General features: G+C 42.2%; 2 protein-coding genes across 5 annotated transcripts; one reads left to right on the forward strand and one right to left on the reverse strand.

Annotated features, from left to right (window-relative positions):
* Window positions 1-204: 204 nt before the first annotated feature.
* Window positions 205-14,492, reverse strand: arhgef5 (Rho guanine nucleotide exchange factor (GEF) 5). Of its 4 annotated transcripts, none has more exons than XM_058053854.1 (16): window positions 13,849-14,492; window positions 13,672-13,700; window positions 10,257-13,457; window positions 9,079-9,124; window positions 8,934-8,983; window positions 6,159-6,532; window positions 4,407-4,567; window positions 4,110-4,262; window positions 3,899-4,028; window positions 3,403-3,477; window positions 3,015-3,104; window positions 2,765-2,907; window positions 2,473-2,616; window positions 2,322-2,392; window positions 891-995; window positions 205-730 (listed from the first exon to the last, which is right to left on the reverse strand). In XM_058053854.1, exons 3-16 carry the CDS (start codon window positions 13,435-13,437, stop codon window positions 588-590), a joined length of 4,866 nt encoding a protein of 1,621 aa, XP_057909837.1. In that variant the 5' UTR covers window positions 13,438-13,457; window positions 13,672-13,700; window positions 13,849-14,492; the 3' UTR covers window positions 205-587. The 4 variants fall into 4 exon arrangements, with proteins under 4 accessions (XP_057909837.1, XP_057909838.1, XP_057909836.1 ...); XM_058053855.1 differs by having other exon boundaries at window positions 13,672-13,746; XM_058053853.1 differs by lacking the exon at window positions 13,672-13,700.
* Window positions 14,493-15,505: 1,013 nt separating this feature from the next.
* m6pr (mannose-6-phosphate receptor (cation dependent)) lies at window positions 15,506-18,156 on the forward strand. The gene is made up of 7 exons (XM_058053549.1): window positions 15,506-16,119; window positions 16,459-16,628; window positions 16,697-16,866; window positions 17,145-17,254; window positions 17,365-17,495; window positions 17,774-17,900; window positions 17,969-18,156. Exons 1-7 carry the CDS (start codon window positions 16,114-16,116, stop codon window positions 18,089-18,091), a joined length of 837 nt encoding a protein of 278 aa, XP_057909532.1. The 5' UTR covers window positions 15,506-16,113; the 3' UTR covers window positions 18,092-18,156.
* Window positions 18,157-19,334: the final 1,178 nt, after the last annotated feature.

Here is a 19,334-nt window from a genome sequence, read left to right on the forward strand (position 1 = left end):
CAGATATAAGTTTAAATTAAATATGCAGGTAAATAAAGTACTGGGAGTCAAATGCATTGATAAATTTGTGTCATTATTTTTGTAGACCATGTTTATTGTTGTGACTGTATAGTATTGCAATATATTTTCATAAAGGAATCTCTGATTCAGTTACTATACTGGATCACATAATAGCCATAACCAAAATAAAAACTTCGGTATGATGCATAGGTTTTAAATGTGCAGAATTTATTGAAACATATTCTCTGTGTAACCTAAACATTCTGTACATGTGAGAAGTTGCACCCTGTCAGGTCTCCTGCATGCAGGGGACTCTTATTGCAGTAAACTATGCCATCTTTAAGGAATATTTTCCATTCTACTCAATATACAAATGCAATATGCTTTACTCTTTAAAACACGCAGGCGTACACACTGTTGTGAAGAGTCCTTATCTCGGTATGCAATCGCTCCAAAGTCAGCATATATTGCCGTTTTCTGCAAGGAGATGTCCACTCTGTCCAGCTGGAGCTGTGAAGCACAGCATGCTGTGGAATTGTTTTTTTTTTTTTCAATCTGGATGTCTTTATGTGGCTTTTCAGTCCTGCTCATACTGCTGCTGTGGCCGTGGTGAGTTTTAGGGCATCCGATAGATTGCGCTGTCGGACTCTGGAGTTGCTTATCAACTCCAAATGCAACTCCGGCACCCATCCACGATGCCGATCGGACAGTCTGGTGCCCTCTACCCAATCTGTGAAGAGACGAACCAATGGTGAGCATAATTCAACATGTCTGAAAAGGGTTAGGAACAAGCAAAGCTTATTTATTGTACCCACTTCTTCATGTATGAAGTGCAAGTTTCTCCTAACTAACTGAAATCAATGAAATGTGAGGTATCAAGATGTTCTTACGGTCGCTGCTTTGTTGGTGCACCAGTATGATATCAGCTTTTTCTAAAGACAACTCATCGGGCTGCTGGGCGACGAAAGCTCTGATACACTGCATCTGTGGGAAATCTGCAAGAAAAAACACAGGCGAGTGAATTCCTAATTTAGTAGACACTTGAAAGAATTTAAGCGTGTAAGAGGATGATGAAATCCATCGTATGTCATCAAGCTGACACGCTAACCGTTATTGGCGCTGGGATAACTACACATGGCACATGGTACTACACTCAATATCCCACCAGGCCTATTAATTGATCATTTTATGCCTTCATAATTAATTGAGGGGCTGCACGGTGTTCGAGTGGTTAGCGCGCAGACCTCACAGCTAGGAGACCAGGGTTCAATTCCACCCTCGGCCATCTCTGTGTGGAGTTTGCATGTTCTCCCCGTGCATGCGTGCACTCCGGTTTCCTCCTACATTCCAAAAACATGCTAGGCTAGGTTAATTGCCGACTCCAAATTGTCCATAGGTATGAATGTGAGTGTGAATGGTTGTTTGTCTATATGTGCCCTGTGATTGGCTGGCGACCAGTCCAGGGTGTACCCCGCCTCTCACGGGGTATTTATTAATAAATAATTAATTGATCTCACCAGGATGCCCAAAGACAGCTGGGATAGGCTCCAGCACCCCCCCCCCCCCGCGACAAAAATGAATGAATGTTTATTTTATGGGCTGTATGATCTCACAGCTGGGAGACCAGGGTTCAATTCCACCCTCGGCCATCTCTGTGTGGAGTTTGCATGTTCTCCCCGTGCATGCATGTGGTTTTCTCCGGGTACTCCGGTTTCCTCCCACATTCCAAAAACATGCTAGGTTAATTAGCGACTCCAAATTGTCCATAGGTATGAATGTGAGTGTGAATGGTTGTTTGTCTATATGTGCCCTGTGATTGGCTGGCCACCAGTCCAGGTGTACTCCACCTCTCACGGGGTATTTATTAATAAATAATTAATTGATCTCACCAGGATGTATAGGAAGTGTACATCAACAATAAGTTCCATCTATTTGTCATTTTATAATAATTTCATTGTTTTCTGTATGTTAAATTATAATTATTCTCTGTAATACAAAATATAAAGTGTATTTTGTTAATATCTGCAGGTGAATCTGTAGCACATTCATTTGATTTATATTACTTCCAATGGGACAATTTGCCTAGATTTTTGCATGTTTTGTTTTTCCTCCGACCTTTAGAAACCAAAACCAAAGCACCATTGTATTATTAACGGCATACAGTATGAAGTCACGATAAGTTATGCAACCTAATATGTTATGTGACTGCACGTTATGTTAATATAAAGTAAAAAAAAGTGACACTTGAGCAGGTAAAGGAGTTAATGATTCATCAGGGATGATACAGCAAACGACCATAGCCACCAGGAAGCATGAGTCACCTTGCGCGGAAGAAAAATCAATTTCAGGATGAGGTCGGGAAAGGGCGGATATCCAGCGTAGCTTATCACTCCTGAAGGAAATAAATGAAACAAAATGAATACATCTTCTCGTCACCATTTCTTAATCAAGCTAGCCAATGCTGCATCTTACTGTGTGTCGGTCCTTAGCAGCAGCGACTTGTGCAACATGTGTAGTCTGAACAGGTTCTTCTGTAGGGAATGAAGTTTAACGCGGCAGTTCTCTGCACGCAGCTCTGCCACGGGGGCGTGGTCGATCACCGTGAACTTCCCACCTCTTGAAGGAAGAATGATAACGAGAAAAAAAAATGAGGATGCAGAATGAAGTGGACTCATGAAGATGACAAGGCGATATTACAGGAAGTAGTGGGCGATGGGTGATGATGATGAATAATCAATCAAACCGTAAAAGCAAACTGACTCACTCTTTTTGTTGCGAGAGCAGCAGGTAGTCATTGAATAAGTGCATGTAAATATTCCTCTCTGTGTCTTTTAGGGAAAAGTCCATCAGTTCTGTGACTGGTCCTTCGCGCACCAACCTCCGAGATTGACTGATGAGAGGAAGAGTCTGCAGCAAGCAAGGCGCACAAATTCCACGTTATGTTGCTACACTATTAGCAATAATTTACACTGATTCTTTATCACACGCTCCCAGTCCTTGAACGCATCACTTACCCTGCACTCAAAGTCCACCTTGGCGCTTAACAACACCAGTGACTCGATGCTTTTCATTTGAGAGATGCTGTCATTGCTTTCTTGGATCAGCTAGAGGGCAGAAGAGAGTTAGGGTGCATATGATCTAGTCATTTTCTTATACTGACATATAGAAATTATCGCCCCCAACCTAAAAAATAACCTACGTACTTATGTCACAAAAGCTGTCCAAGCAAGTCCTTACTTAATTAAGTTCTTTACTGGTCAGCCTTTGGTCTCATGACATAAACACCAACGTGAATGCTAAGCAAAACGCACCAAACGCACGCAACAACCTGCATTTACTGTATACAATAACATTATCAAGTCTCATAAATACTCTAATACTGTATAGAGGGGCGGAATTTACCTTCTCTAGAAGTTTCAGGGCTTTAATGGCTTGCGTCGCTTCTGCAGTACCAGGAATTGTTCTCTTCACAATATTCTGGAACATAAACAATGTGTATGTGTTAAAGTGAAACAGTTGTTCTAAGTAGTAGGAAGACAATCCTAAGGTTGCAGAATTTGGAATATCAACAAAATAAAAAATAATAAAACATAATAAAAAAATAATAAAAAAATTAAAATTAAAATTAAAATTAAAATTAAAATTAAAATTAAAATTAAAATTAAAATTAAAATTAGATGCTACTAAATTAAAATTAAAATTAAAATTAGTAGCAATTTAAATTTAAATTTGATGCTACTAAATTAAAATTAAAAGCCCACATTTTCCTTTTGCTTTGTGAAGAGCAGAAGAAAAAATTATCAAAACAGAAGACTAGCATCTTCTTGTGTTTCCGTATTCCGTAATACCGTATCACTAAAAGGTTTCCAAATCCAAACAAATGAAACCACCAACAAACCTGGACCAGCAGCTTAATTCTTGTAATTCTTTGGAATGGCAGGACGAGGAAGGAACGAAGGGGAAGTCTTTGACAAACAGGACTCCTCTCTAACTTCTCAACGATGCGTTTGAAGCCTGGATTCTCATTCCTGAAAGACACACAGCAACAAGAGGTGATGTGGTGGAAATAGTACAAAAGTAGTTTTAAGCAACGCGTCAGGGTATCTTACATGAGTCTCTGGTACGTGGCGTCCTGGTAGGACTGATTGGTGAGGTAGGGTACATAAACCATCTTGAAGCGCTGACAGTGCCGAGCGATGATATCACACACTGTAAAGTGCATGACGTCCGACTCGAGTCGCTCCTCCAGCTTTGATAAGAAGCTTAAAAAAACACATTAGGTATGTTTTATTAACACATACTATTATTTTTTTCTGGTTTAATGAATGTAGGCAACAGTATGCAAAAAATGCATCTAATTGGATTTTAATCCAAGCCTTCTTTCAGCCTGTAGCATCATGTCTGACCTGTGGCTGATGGCACGGACATCAGCCAGACGGGAAAAAAGCCAGTTCCGATCCTGGGTGGTCAACAGCGTCCCCAGCTGTTTGGATTTAACAAAATGTTCCACAACGATGTCCAGACTGCGGCAGTAGGACGCCTCAGAGGTCACCACTTCAAATCGCACCTATAGTGAAAAGAAGAAGAAGAAGAAGAAGAAGTTAAGGTAACATTTAGAGTTGATGAGTGATATCTACTCTTCTTTCTCTGACGTCTTTTTGGACATCTTTGACTGGAAGAAAAGTTACACAATAAGTGGAAGTGAGCCTAACTGGCGAAGGCAAGACGTTACCAGAGAAAAATTTGCGTAATTTCATCTGCTAGGAGAAGGATGGGGGAAATTCCAGTATTTCTTGTAGTCTTCCTTTGTAGTCCGAGATGTGAGGTAATAACAGCGGTCACGTTACGCCCCAATTTAAAATGAAACAGTGGTGGGTAATGTGAAATGACGCTCAAAAACAACCTCAGGCATGAGTGGGCTATACAGTAATATCTCTTACACATACACATACACCCTTATAGTCACTTTACGATCACATTACCCAATACAGCAGATCTAGTCAGGGAAAATAAGACATTTAAGATAAATAAAGACTAATACTGGTGTTCATTCATTCATTCATTTTCTACCGCTTCTCCTCACGAGGGTCGCAGGGGGTGCTGGAGCCTACCCCAGCTGTCTTGAGGCAAGAGGCGGGGTACACCCTGGACTGGTCGCCAGCCAATCACAGGGCACATATAGACAAACAACCATTCACACTCACATTCATACCTATGGACAATTTGGAGTCGCCAATTAACCTATAAAGTCATAATTACAAGAAGAAAATTTACAAGAAGAAAGTTGAAATAGTCGGAAAATTAAAAAAAAGAGCAGAAAAAATGTGATTTTACAAGAATAAACGCGTTAAAAAGTTTTAATATTGTGAGAAAGAAGCAAAATAAAATAATATGAAAATGTTGTAATATTACAGGAATAACATCAAAATATTATGTCATCATTTTCATTCATTCATTTTCTACCATTCACTTTTCAGCCTATCCCAGCTGTCTTTGGGCGAGAGGCGGAGTGCACCCTGGACTGGTCGCCAGCCAATCACAGGGCACATATAGACAAACAACCATTCACACTCACATTCATACCTATGGACAATTTGGAGTCGCCAATTAACCTAGCATGTTTTTGGAATGTGGGAGGAAACCGGAGTACCCGGAGAAAACCCACGCATGCACGGGGAGAACATGCAAACTCCAGGGGTGGAATTGAACTCAGGTCTCCCAGCCGTGAGGCCTGCGCGCTAACCCCTCATGCAGCCAGTAAGCCTAGAGCTGGTGTGTGTTTCAATATATGTCTTCTGGATTTGTGGACAGGAAGTGATGCCGTAGATTTTTATACTTGAAAATTGCTAATTTAGGCTAAAATGACTGTTTATGCATATTTTTGGACCACTAAACCACAAAAAAAACGTCATTTTATAATATATTTTTGAAAAATTGCAACACAGTGTGATGTTCAAACCGCAAAATGATGAGGGCGGACTGTACTGTATTACATATACACATACACGATCAGAGGGTGAGGGTTAAAATTAAGGTTTAAATTTAATTTTAGACTATAAAAAGTCTAAAAGTTGAACAGATACCCACAGCCTCAAGGGTAGCACCATTTTTGAAGCAAAAATGTCCGACTTCCTGTTAGTTTGCTGTGTGTGACTTACCTCCTGCAGTCGCCTCTCGTCCTCCGTGAGGTCCTCCAGCTCTCTGCTGTTCCTGACGCCAGGCAGCTCTCGCCACAGCGTGGACGACTGCGTGAGTGAGATGGAGAGCCGCGGGGAGGAAGGCCGGCCCTCATTCTTGGACCGCTCCGGCAGAGGCAAGCTTCTGACACTGGTGATGGAGCCTGTGTGCGCCAAGGAGTGGGGGTGCGGGATGGGGGGTAGCGGCGGGAGAGGCCTGCATGCCGGAGGATGCGACGGAGCCGGAGAGGCCGAAATGTCCTCGCTGACCAAGATGACATCGGAAGAGCGAGACTGGCTCAGGATCTCAAAGTTTTGGGCCGCCTCGCTGTACTGTTGGTAGAGTTGGGCCGCATCTGTGTAGCATTGGGGGGGGATTGGGCATCGAGACTGTGGTCAAACGTGTGTTTCAGTACTAAAATAAAATAATAATAATGAATAAATGAATGACTTTAACCACCAGGATGGAGGATTAAATACCAAAGATCAACAGAAGGTGATCAGACTTTTACAACAAAGTATCGCATATCAAGTATCAGTATAAATACATACAATAATAAACTAGTATAGAGTAGAAAGTACAGCAAAAACAGTATTGCAATAAAAATTGTTGCGACCCATAAATCTCAACATGCGTCACTGCTTTTTAACCAAACCAAACATGGCCATTTTGAACGCACCACCCTAAATGCGAGTAAAATACTGCTACTAGTGCAAAAAGAGGAGTATCACATATCAAGTATCAGTATCAGTTAATGGTTGGTCAGTATAAATACATACAATAATAAACTAGTATAGAGAAGAAAGTACAGCAAAAACAGTATTGTAAAAAAAAAATTGTTGCGACCCATAAATCTCAACATTCGTCACTGCTTTTTAACCAAACCAAACATGGCCATTGTGAACGCACCACCCTAAATGAGAGTAAAATACTGCTACTAGTGCAAAAAGAGGAGTATCACATATTAAATATCAGTATAAATACATACAATAATAAACTAGTATAGAGTAGAAAGTACAGCAAAAACAGTATTGTAAAAAAAAAATTGTTGCGACCCATAAATGTCAACATTCGTCACTGCTTTTAACCAAACCAAACATGGCCATTGTGAACGCACCACCCTAAATGAGAGTAAAATACTGCTACTAGTGCAAAAAGAGGAGTATCACATATCAAGTATCAGTATCGGTATCAGTTCATGGCTGGTCAGTATAAATACATACAATAATAAACTAGTATAGAGTAGAAAGTACAGCAAAAACAGTATTGTAAAAAAAATTGTTGCGACCCATAAATCTCAACATTCGTCACTGCTTTTAACCAAACCAAACATGGCCATTTTGAACGCACCACCCTAAATGCGAGTAAAATACTGCTACTAGTGCAAAAAGAGGAGTATCACATATCAAGTATCAGTATCGGTATCAGTTCATGGCTGGTCAGTATAAATACATACAATAATAAACTAGTATAGAGTAGAAAGTACAGCAAAAACAGTATTGTAAAAAAAAATTGTTGCGACCCATAAATCTCAACATGCGTTACTGCTTTTAACCAAACCAAACATGGCCATTGTGAACGCACCACCCTAAATGAGAGTAAACTATTGCTACTAGTGCAAAAAGAGGACGTTAGGAAAAAAAAAGAGGCACAGGAAGTAAAAAAGTCTAGAGGCTAGAAATGAGTTGTACTGTATGCATTCCATTTGCAAATACTTGCCGGAATGCAAAGTCACAGCAGCAGTGTTTTTGAATATGAATGCTTGCACAAACCTGCCTGTACCTCTCACACACACACACACACACACACACATACAGTATATATACAATGTCTCAACACACACATGCTCCACCTTTAACATCTGTGTGGATCAGATAGCACCCAGTGAGGAGTAAGAGGCAGAAGTTCCTGTGAGGCAGTGTTTCTGCAGAAATGAATCACGGTGCGCTGAACGGAAATGAACGACTGTGTCACGCGTTTTCCCGTCTGCACGCACACGCCTCAGATACGATCTGAAGACACCCAGCTGACAGCTAAGATGCCCGATTAAGATTTATTAGGAAATGACACAGAAAATGAAATCTGTGAATCCTTTTCAGGTGCCCACGCAAGATCTAATTTATAAAGTCAACATACATAAACATAAACAAACCCGGGACATATTCATTTATTACCACAAAATAGGTGGAAAGTAACATTACACTACATTTACTATCATTACTGCAATTTATTGTGTGTATTTGTAATGGTAATGGTTTTATTTCATTTGAACATGCACCAGATTACAATTGAATGCATCACATAATCAGTTCACAGTTCCACATGTCCAAAAGGAGTAGGAAGAAGCAAAGCTTATTAAATCCTACCTCTCCATCTGGTACTTTTACAATCAGTAACTGTAACATTTGTTCACTTCCTGCTTTCCTAATATATTTTTATTAATTTTAATTTTAATTTTAATTTTAATTTTAATTTTAATTTTAATTTTAATTTTAATTTTAATTTTAATTTTAATTTTAATTTTAATTTTAATTTTAATTTTAATTTTCAATGACATAATGAGTACCATAGTAAGTGTCAATATAGCCTTATTCATTATTTTAGCTGTTTGAAGATTAACTATATCAGCAAGTTTAAGTATTTGTGATTTTAGAAATTAGAAATTTGTAACTTAAAAAGAAATTAAAAAGGGTTAGGATTAAGTAATCAAGTAAGTAATGTGACCCGTAATCCGTAAAGATGGTAGAAATACTCACTGAAAAACTTTGAGTTCCTTTTTCGTCTTCCGATTGTGTCCAAAACATTCCTACAGTCCCAGAAAAAAAAGACACATTTTTTTTAATATACTCATTTAAACAAACAAGAAATATTTCCTCTTGTAAAGTTGACTTTTGGACTCACCTCAGCTCCACTTCTCCCCAGCTTTTACAGCGATCATCCTCTTCGTCTAGAACAAGAAAGTGTCCACTTGTCATAACATTATACAACACCATTCCCAATCCAATCAGTAAATGTTGTGAAGTAGTGGAGTTGGTAAGTAACAGTGACTGATCCAAACTTCTGCTGCAGGGTGTATGTCTCATATGAGGAGCAACAGCAGCTTTTTCAGCTCGATGCTCCCACCTCCACTTATCTCCACCCACAACCCACTTTGTTACCTGTGACGCAGTCGTATTGTTGGAAGTCAGATTTTATGATTCTGGCTTCAGATAATTTTTTTTTTGGAAGGGGGGGGGGGGGGGTGATAAGGTGGCGATGATGTAAAATACTGGAAATATGATCAGTCAGCCAGAGAGCACAATCAAGTGCTGATAAAAAAAAGTGCATAATTTAAGACAGGGGTGTCCAAAGTGCAGCCCTGGGTGATTTGTGGCCCGCTGCACATTCTAAAAACATAATTAAACAAGAAAAAGAACAATAAAAATTCGTACTAGGAGTTCAAACTGGCTGCACGGCGGAAGAGTGGTTAGCGCGGAGACCTCACAGCTAGGAGACCAGGGTTCAATTCCACCCTCGGAGTTTGCATGTTCTCCTTGTGCATGCATGGGTTTTCTCCGGGTACTCCCACATTCCAAAAACATGCTAGGTTAATTAGCGACTCCAAATTGTCCATAGGTATGAATGTGAGTGTGAATGGTTGTTTGTCTATATGTGCCCTGTGATTGGCTGGCGACCAGTCCAGGGTGTACCCCGCCTCTCGTCCGAAGAGAGCTGGGATAGGCTCCAGCACCCCCCAGCGACCCTCGTGAGGCTAAGCGGTAGAAAATGAATATTAGCTCTGCTTCCTACTTTTAAGACTATTATGCTATTGCTTCACTGTTCCTGTTCTATGGTTATCATCATACATTTGTCACTGTTACATTTCTGTGGTAGAATAACAACAAAAAGCACACTTTTGGAGCTAATCATTTCGAGACTTGTTGAGTTTTACAAGATCTGCTGGGGTCTTGTATGTTCTGCGATAAGCGGTAGAAAATGAATGAATGAATGAATTTCAAATTAATAATAATATGACTTTTTGGACACCCCCTGATTGAAAAAAAAGCCACTGCTGATTGGCCTCCACTTTTTTTTGTTACCTGTTGTAGTGAATATTCGAGTTCTGCGATCCCTTGCAACACCTTGCTCCTCCTCCACCTCCTCCTCTTCCACCTCTACAAGCTCCACGTTTCTTCTCTCAGTGGTTTTACGGATCCCCCGTCTCCTCAAACGAGCCTGGGGACCCAAATCTCGGAAACTGCAGTTGCTCGTCAGAGTCCCACCTCCCGGCGTTCTTGCCGCCGCTTCTGCTCCATCTGGGCTATCCCCGTCGGATTCTGATGCTAAGCTACACTCACTGTCCTCATCTTGCCTTTCTTCTCGTTCGGCCTCCTCCTCATCGTCATGGCCCTCTGTGGAGGGGACGAGGAGGTCCGGCTGGGAGTCGTAGTTGAGAATGGGGCAGCTGCTAGGTTTATATAGTGTGTTACTCACAGACAAATACATCTCCACTTCCTTTTGTCTGCTCGTTTCTTTATCCGTGTCTGCTTTCTTAACCTCATCTTCTGTCTCCTCAGTCATTTTCACATCTATAACTACCTCCTCCGAGCGGAGATCAGGCTCCGTGTCTTTATCCATCTCCGGGGTGTGATTCTCCTTCCTTTGTGTTTCTAGCAATGTGTCAGCGTGAGTGTATGCAGATGTGTCAGCATGCATGGCCGAGAGCTGGTCAGCATGCATGTGTCGTCGTCCCTGCCCCGTACCTCTCAGCCCTTCCACCTCCGGCTCTTCGTCCTCCGATTCGGGCTCTGAGTGTGAACTATCGAGATGCATCTCCGTAATGACCTCGTCCACTTGCCTCTCCTCAGTCCCGGTGGGGCCTTGCCCAACTGAGCTGGGGTCATCAATCACGTCTTCTCCCGAGTGTCCAAGTATCTCCCGTACTACACTTTTAGCCCACTTAAGATGAGGGGCTTGGGAATGGCGCTTAGGTTCCTCAGACATGCTCCAGGCACCGCTCATTCGGATCCGAATGGCTTCCTTCTCTTCTGGGCTCATGGCTTCAATATTAAGCCCTTCCAAGGCTGGGAGAATTTGCTCAAAAGTCACCTGGGAGTAAACGTCGGCGTAAGGGTTACTCGGAAGAGGCGAGTGTTGATCCCTGTCGGCCATTTGTTTATTCCTCTCCCTCCACTCCATGAGGAGCTTTTCTGTCTCAGAGTCTCTTTTCATGGGCCCGATCTCAGCATACGGGTGCTCCATTTTCCTGGTTCTCATTCTGGGATCCTGGTCTGGAAGAGTCTCCTTAGACTTGTCGCTGTCGCTGTTCATCGGGTATTGGTCACTTCTCCTCGGTGTCAGGTGCAGGTCATGTGGAGGTTGCGGGCTGACATCATGTCCGCTATGATGAAGACTTTCTGAAAGGAGGTTGTCTCTTTCCTCGTCGTCCATGCGGTCACCTGATGGTGATGGTGACATCCCGTCAGGCTTCACTCGCGTTTGCCCGATCACGCAGAAGACGTACTTGAGCTTCTTTTCTTGCTCCTCCTCATTAGCATAGTCCTCCCTTGTGCACCCATCAGAGGAAGGGGCGTTGCCCGTATCCTCCCCGCCCTCCCAAAAGTCCTGACAGTCCACAAACTCCTCTCGCTCATCCTCGTCGTCGTCGCCGCCACTGGATACAGTCACAAAGCCGTCCTCTGTCGACAGAACTCTGTCTTGCCGCCACTCGGTGTCACTTCCTCCTTCGCTGTCTTCGCTGTTGTCTGTCCTCCAGCTACCTCCAAAACTCCATTCCTTGTCACGCTTCTCTGACTCCCCCTGGACCTCCTCCCTTTGGTCTACATTCACCTCCTGTCTGTTTTTGCCTCTTCTGTGCTCACGTATCCAACTTTCAATGCGTCCCCTTTGTGCGTCCCCTTCTTCTTTTTCTTCTTCTTCTTCTCCCCTCCGCTCTCGGTCTAAGTCATCCTCCAGAGAGGACTCTTTGCTATGATTGCTCCTCTGCGGTTCTAACCACATCCGTCTCTGCTCGGCGGCTGCCATCTCTGTCTCACTTCTCCTTTGCGCCCTCTGTGGACTCTTCCTGTCCTCCCGCTCGCTCTCCCCTTCTCCTTCATAGTCGTCTCTGCCCGGCCTGCGTCTCGTGTCATTGTCCATGTCGCTGCTCCACTCGCCGCTGCTCTGAGCTCTCCGCGGAGCCCCAGAGGCCGCCTCCTTGAGGGTTGTGTCATTCCACCTAGGGTCAGCCTCTCTTTCCTGTCTTTGCCTTTCCTTCCTGGGCTCATCATGCACTCTGCGGTGCTCCTTCTCTCTCTTGTCACTCGACCATCCTCTCCCGTCCCCGTATGACCACCTCTCCTCCCCCCGCCTGCCTCTGTCTGCTTCTCTGCGTCTCTGTCGGTCCCTGCCCTTGCTGTCCCCCTCGCTTCTGCTGTGTTGATATGTCAACTCGTGCCGCTCTCTGTCGTCCCTCGCTCTTTGTCGCCTCATCTCCCGCTCGTCGCTGTCCTCTTCACTCCTCGTGCCTCCGCCTCTCCTGGGGGTCCTCTCCTGCTCCTTCCGATCCAGATGAATCTCCCTCTCTCTCCGACGCCGTGGGGAAGGTGTCCTGGATGTTTTGTACCCCATTTCAAAGTATCTTCTGCTGTCTGGGAGAGCAGCATTGGGCTCTTGATATCTTTGCCTGGGTTTCTCATAGCTTCTCACATCTTTTCTTGCCCGTCTACGGACGTCATCGCTTTCTCTTTCTCTTTCCCTTTCCCTCAGCCAAGCTTGCTCTCTTTCCCGTTCCCAGCCATCCGTCTCCATCCTTCTCGGTCTGTCTCTTTGGCGCCTGTGCTCACGGCCTTCATCCCTTTCACCACTTCTTCGCATCCTGGGAAAAGTGTCACCTTTCTTCATCCCGCGCTCCATTTCCCTCTCAAATTCCCTTTCCACGTTAGACAGCAGCCTTCCATTCCTCCTGTCGTCCTCTTGCCTCTTTTCCCTCCGCTCCCGCTCAGCCTCCCTTGGCCTGGAAGAGGGGCCTCTGTCTTTCTCATGGTACCTCTCCCGTGGGTCCGTATCTTTGTATCTTGATTTGTCTCTCATTTTCTCCAGTTCCCGATCCCGCCGTACTTCTTCCTTTCGGTTACTTTCCTGCTCTGACTGAGCGGTCATGGCTGGTGGCCTGGGACTGGGGTCCCGGGAGTGTCTTCCACCTGGCTGAAGCTTGCGGTCAGACGTGTTAATGTTTAAGAAAGTGTCGAAGACGGTGCAGCTTGGCCTTTTGGTCCCCATGGTAGCATAATTTGGAAAACCTTAAAGACATTTCACACTGCTTTAGTTGAAAGTCGAATATGCATGTTACATAATCAAGTGCAAACTTTTCAACATGCGTTGCTGAAACAACTTAAGCGCTGCTGTCAGTTTTGGGCTAGTTTTAGGCCGATAAGTGCTATGTGATTGCTTAATCCAAATTGTTTGCAGTTTAAAGCCCAACAAATTAAGACATACAAAAACAAAGACACTCACCTACAGTTTACTAAAAAAGCCGCACAAACCTGAAAAGCACAGCATATCGAATCAGGCCTTTGAGAAAGCAAGGCCCTGTTACACATAGGTACGGTATTTAACACATAAGTCACGACATAACACTTAAAAAAAAAACACAAACAGAGTACTTATGTGTGTGAGAGAGAAGCCACTCACCTAAATGTGAAGTTGTGGGGAGAGCTGGCCTCTCCCGCCTCCTAGTCCAGCTCAGCTCTCAAGCATGGGATTGCACAACACACAAGTATGCATTCTCTGCTTTCACATTGTCCTAGCTGACATATTGATACATTCCAAATGTGTTTCAAAATGAAGCTAGCGCTGGCAACAAAAATAAAAATCCTAATGTTTACACCTGAGCTCTCCTTGCTTTCCAGATATCTGCTCTCTCCAACTCCCTCCTTCCTTCTTCAAATTCCCAAGCAAGTCTCAACAGATTGACACTTATCTTTTACCCTCCTCCCCTCCTCCTCTTCCTCCTCCTCGCTCACCCCTGTGCCTTGTCCTCTAAATATGTTCTCTCACTGAACAGCTCTCTCATAAATCAAGCAAAAACTCTGCAGGGTCTTGTCCAATCTTCCCTCCCCTTCGCCCTACCAAGCTGCAGTGTGAAACTCCCCTGAAAAAAAAATACACTAGTCGTTGGTTTAAGACCGACCTGCCCCGTGTCTTCTCTCACCAAACACAGGAAGTACACCTCCTTGGTGTTTCTCGCTCTTGGAGGAGCTGATTGGTTAATACAGAGTAGCCGGGTGTGGCTGCACAACACACAAACACACAGCCAGGTGAGTTGATAATGGACGGGAGACTGGGGGGAGGGGAGAAAGAGGCCTAAGGAAAAAAAAATAACTACCATTGGGTGCTGCAGTTCTAGGGAGGCGAATGAGGGAGAAAAAAAACAATACTTTTAAAATTACTTCAAACAGATTTTGCAGGTGAATACAAAAAAACAACAAATGGAACCAAAGTTATACAAACCATTCAGTTCAAATGGCAGATTGAGAATAATGCCTCAGTTTGTATTCATTATAGAATGTTATTTTTTCTTTGCACTCATAAATTTGTCAAATGCACTGTACATTCCTCATTTCCTGTGCTCAGCTCGCCAAACTGGAGCTTTGCACACTGGATTGAGAAACTGCCATTTTTAGCAGCCTCTTCCTCCAAGGAAATGCATCAAGAAGGGGCTTGTATGGTAATGTTAGTTTGGGAGCAACTGTAATGCAAACTGACCTCTTTATGGTCTGATTTGGGTCCTCCACTTGATCAGGACAACAATGGTCATGAATGAAACTCAAAGCCCTTCAAGATAGACACAAAAACACAAATGGGCTAATCTTGTTTTGCAATAGGGCAATTAAGGAGTATTTGCTTATCATCTTAATCTTGATGTTATTGTGGGAGCATAAAACTGCATTAATTCAGGCAGTCCGACCAAAGTCTAACAAACCCAACAATATAAAACAGGCAACAATATTAGATTTTAATGAAAGAAATAAGCTATGTTCTTTCAAAGTTACTACAGAATGTGTTGATTCATTAACGCCCAAGCAATTTACCTCATGAAGAACAAAATTAACTAACTTTGAATCTGCAACAGAGAGAAAATTCAAGATGCAATTTTTAGGCGTTTCTGATTTTTTTTAATAAAAATAAACTAATTATGATACTTCGCGGTCTACGAAGGCTAGACATTTGTAAGCTCCTCCTCCAGTCGCGAACCAGCCTCTGCTTCCTCACACTTCCTGGTTGTACCACGTGGTCTCATGTTTACACTGACGTCCTTACAAAATGACATCTGCCTTCAATCGTGAGTTAAGTAGTAACATAACTAAAGTGAAGGCGAACAAACAAAATGTATATTATAGAAGCAAAGTTTCTGCAGACTTCTTCTCAATGGAGAAGGAGGACACATTTGTCGGCCGCATTTGGAGGAGCCTTCGTGGACTTTCTGATTAGGACTGCTTTCGCGCAGCACGATGACGTCATATAGCCTACAACTGCGCACCTTCAGGAAGAAGACCCCGAATTTAAACACAGCATTACTTTCCCAGCATCGACTATTTCCATTTGTTACAGACACGCTTCCGGTCAGCTGATGTCGCAAAGGGAATCTTGCCCTTTTCATTGGACGCTTCGGTCGGTCATACGTTTTGTTTCACTTCCGCAATTCCGAACTATTCCACTCCAATTTGTATTCTATTATCATATCGGATGACGTTCCAAATAGTTTTCAAACGAAAGAGCAACCAGCGCATTTGAATACTGGTTTAATTATGTACTTGTTTATATACGTCAGGAGAAATTAAAATCGACACTTTTTTGTGCTAAAGTCAACCAGGAAGTAGCATTAGTGCAAGGAGGCTCGCCGCATCAGTTGTATAGCTGTCAGCTAACTTCTACAACGCTATTAAAGCGAAAACAATGCAGGTACGTGCACATTGCTCGGATCTTTTACATGACCCTGCTTTTGTTTCTCCATATTCTTTACGATTTATCATCGTTACTTCAAAAGTTGATACTCACAATGAAGTACCTGCAGAAATAGAATATATGCTGATCATGTTGTACTTGGCATGCACTTTGCAGACCTATGGGGGATATACTGTTAATACATTAGCTTGGGGTTCAGTATGTTGAATAATGCATGATTAATTGGATCTCTACAACATTAGTACTGTGTGTACTTCATGAATCAATTCAGTAACAGGTAAAAACATATCATTTTGAAGTTGTATTAATATTTTATTGTGACAATATCTCTTGCAGTTCTCCTATCCCTGTCGAGGGCCTCTCCTGGTTTGGACACTGGTGGTTCAGCTATTCCTGCAAGGATGCGGGACATATGCCAACGACGCCACCAACAACTGTAAACTTGTGTTTGAGTCCGAGTCTGAACGGAAGGTCCTCCAACAAATAGAGACACTCACCCACAAAAAGTAAGAGACACAACCCAGATGTGGATTTGATGTTAAAATGTTCATCTTCTTCTTCACTTTGATGATAGTTTCACAGCAGAGACACAGATTGGAGAGGACAAGTACTCGTATGTGTTCCAGCTGTGTGGCGACGCAGGAGGCATTCCGGGAGCTGGCGTCATTCAAGTGAACAACCAAAAGACGGGAGCAAAGATAACTGTGATTGGCTCGTACAACGCAACAGAGGTTATTGGAGGAAGTAAGTAAATATACACAGAAAAGCAGTAGCTGGAAATCTTTGACTGTTGTAATGTTATTCCTTACATACATCCCCTTCAATGTTATTTTAGGATTGCTACGATATGCTGTGATGTATTAGCCAGTCTCATCAAATGCACTTCTCTAGTTCCTATAATGTTCAGGAGCTAACATCCTGTGGAGATTAATAATATTCTAATATAAGTAGATGTTTTCTTGAGTGACAGACAAAAAAAGGGGCTGTTAAGAATGACAATATGTTCTATTTTTATCTTGCAGGTGACTATGTGTGGTTGGTCTACGGAAATGGAGAAAAATATGACACCCACTGCTCCAAAGAACAGAGAAAAGCATTTGTGATGATTTTTTGCAACCGAAATTTGGACTTAGTACGTCGGTGGAGTTAGAACAAAGACAAGCATATACAAAAATCTATATATATATATATTTTTTTTTTTCATGAGCATGTGCCTTATCGAGTTGTAATGTATTTTCCCAGGGCCAGCTGGAGGTGGTTCAGGAGAACAGGGAACGGGAGCAGAACTGCTACTACCAATTCAAGCTGGAGTCCAGTGCTGTGTGTCCACCTCTTGAATCCAAGCTCAGTGCCGGTTCCATCATACTCATCATGTGAGGGACTCAGAAGAGACGATGCACAGCATGTACTTTGAAGTAGTCTGTGTACAACTTGAATTGTAGCATATATTCAATAATATCTGTGTTGATGCCTTTTCAGTGGCTATTCTATACTAGTATACAAGCTGGCACTCACTGCTTTTTAGTATATACAAGTTTACTTTGTATCGAATTGTTTTTTAACAAGATATAATTAACATACTTGCTGAAATATGAGGGATGTTTTCACTTTAGTGGAGGAATAGGCCAGTGATTGCCATCTCTGATTACAGTGGTTTCTGTGTTCTGGCTGTTTACCTCATCGGAGGTTTCCTCTACCAACGGCTCATCGTCGGGGCCAAAGGCATGGATCAGTTCCCTAATCATGCCTTCTGGGTGGAGGTTGGCAATCTCTCTGCAGTAAGTCCCAACTCTGTGGCATCACAAACAATGAAAAAAAAAAAAATCACTAATCATTCTCTTAACAGGACGGTTGCGACTTTGTATGCCGCTCACGGGATCGAGAGGAACCTCCTACCTACAGGGGAGTGGCCACGGAACCTTTAGAGGAGGAACCCGAAGAACGAGATGACCACTTATTACCTATGTGACCTCAAAGAGTGTGCTTTTCTTTTCACTGTGTGACAAGTTTGATAAAGTACTTGTGGAGAAACTCGGTCATCGTACAGGTTTCAGTAGTGTGTGGGTGGGGTGGGGTGGCTAACATGCAGATACCATGGAGAACGGCTTAGTGACCTCCGCACCTCATTCAATGAGTGATTCATCTGTGATTAAAGTAAGGTTTCTTGTCTAGAAATGTGACAGGATATTTAGTCTCTACCTGATGCAATTTACAGTATATTTTCCTTTTTTTTTTCCCCTGCTGATGTTTGAGTATAGGTCGGTGTAGGTTAAAAAAAAACACTGCTGCTCTTGTCCTCTGCCTTTAATAACTGTAATTTAGGATGGCTTCAATAATACCAATGTTTCATTTCAGGTCGGTCCTCATTCCATTCACAAAGGTCAACAAAAAGTGCTATGATTGGTATATAACCTACATATTTGATTTGTGAGTAAATACACTCATCCAAAGGTTTTACCCTTATGTACATCTCTTGAGTTTTACTTATAAAAGTAAATATACAGAGATACATCATGGAATATTTGTTATTTAGAATTACATATTTATATAGATATATTTTGATAAAAAATAAATGCACTTTCACAGCAAATAACCAAAGCCGATGATGGCACAGCTCTTTAATAATAATATTATAGGTAGATGTTGCATTTAAACTTCACAGTTAACCACTAAGTAATTGCACTTCCCTGGTATTGTACACTGTACATTTTAGAATGTGTTGGTGAGAGATTAACTCCAGCTTTTCAAACATAATGGAAAATCATGTTTAGAATTTTCAGTGTTACTTGCTTTTCCGTTTGCTTTAATTCCATGCTTTGTGTTATTATATATATATTATTTGCCTCGTGTTATTGTTTATATTCATCTATGAGTTCTGGCTCTAAAGCATTCACTCATAAATGTTTCAAAAAGTCAAAATGTAGCAGGAAAGGATGGTTTGGGGTTTTTTTCAAGCCACGTTTCTGTTGAAAAAATTGTGTATCGAATGACCTTTGGGCATATTGTGTATAGTATGCAGTGGTGTTTGAATAAAAAAGGTTTAATGCAGACTACAGTTACCATGTATATGAGTATATTATGTGACACTAGAAATACACTTATTATTTAGTAGCTATGTTGCAATGCAGTTTTACAACACAACAGAATACAATTATAATACAATAATAATAATACAATTATAATAAATTAGTAAATTAGCACTTTTAGAGAGA

The sequence above is a fragment of the Doryrhamphus excisus genome, chromosome 17, assembly GCF_030265055.1.
Source record: "Doryrhamphus excisus isolate RoL2022-K1 chromosome 17, RoL_Dexc_1.0, whole genome shotgun sequence".
NCBI classification, from domain to species: Eukaryota; Metazoa; Chordata; class Actinopteri; order Syngnathiformes; family Syngnathidae; genus Doryrhamphus; species Doryrhamphus excisus.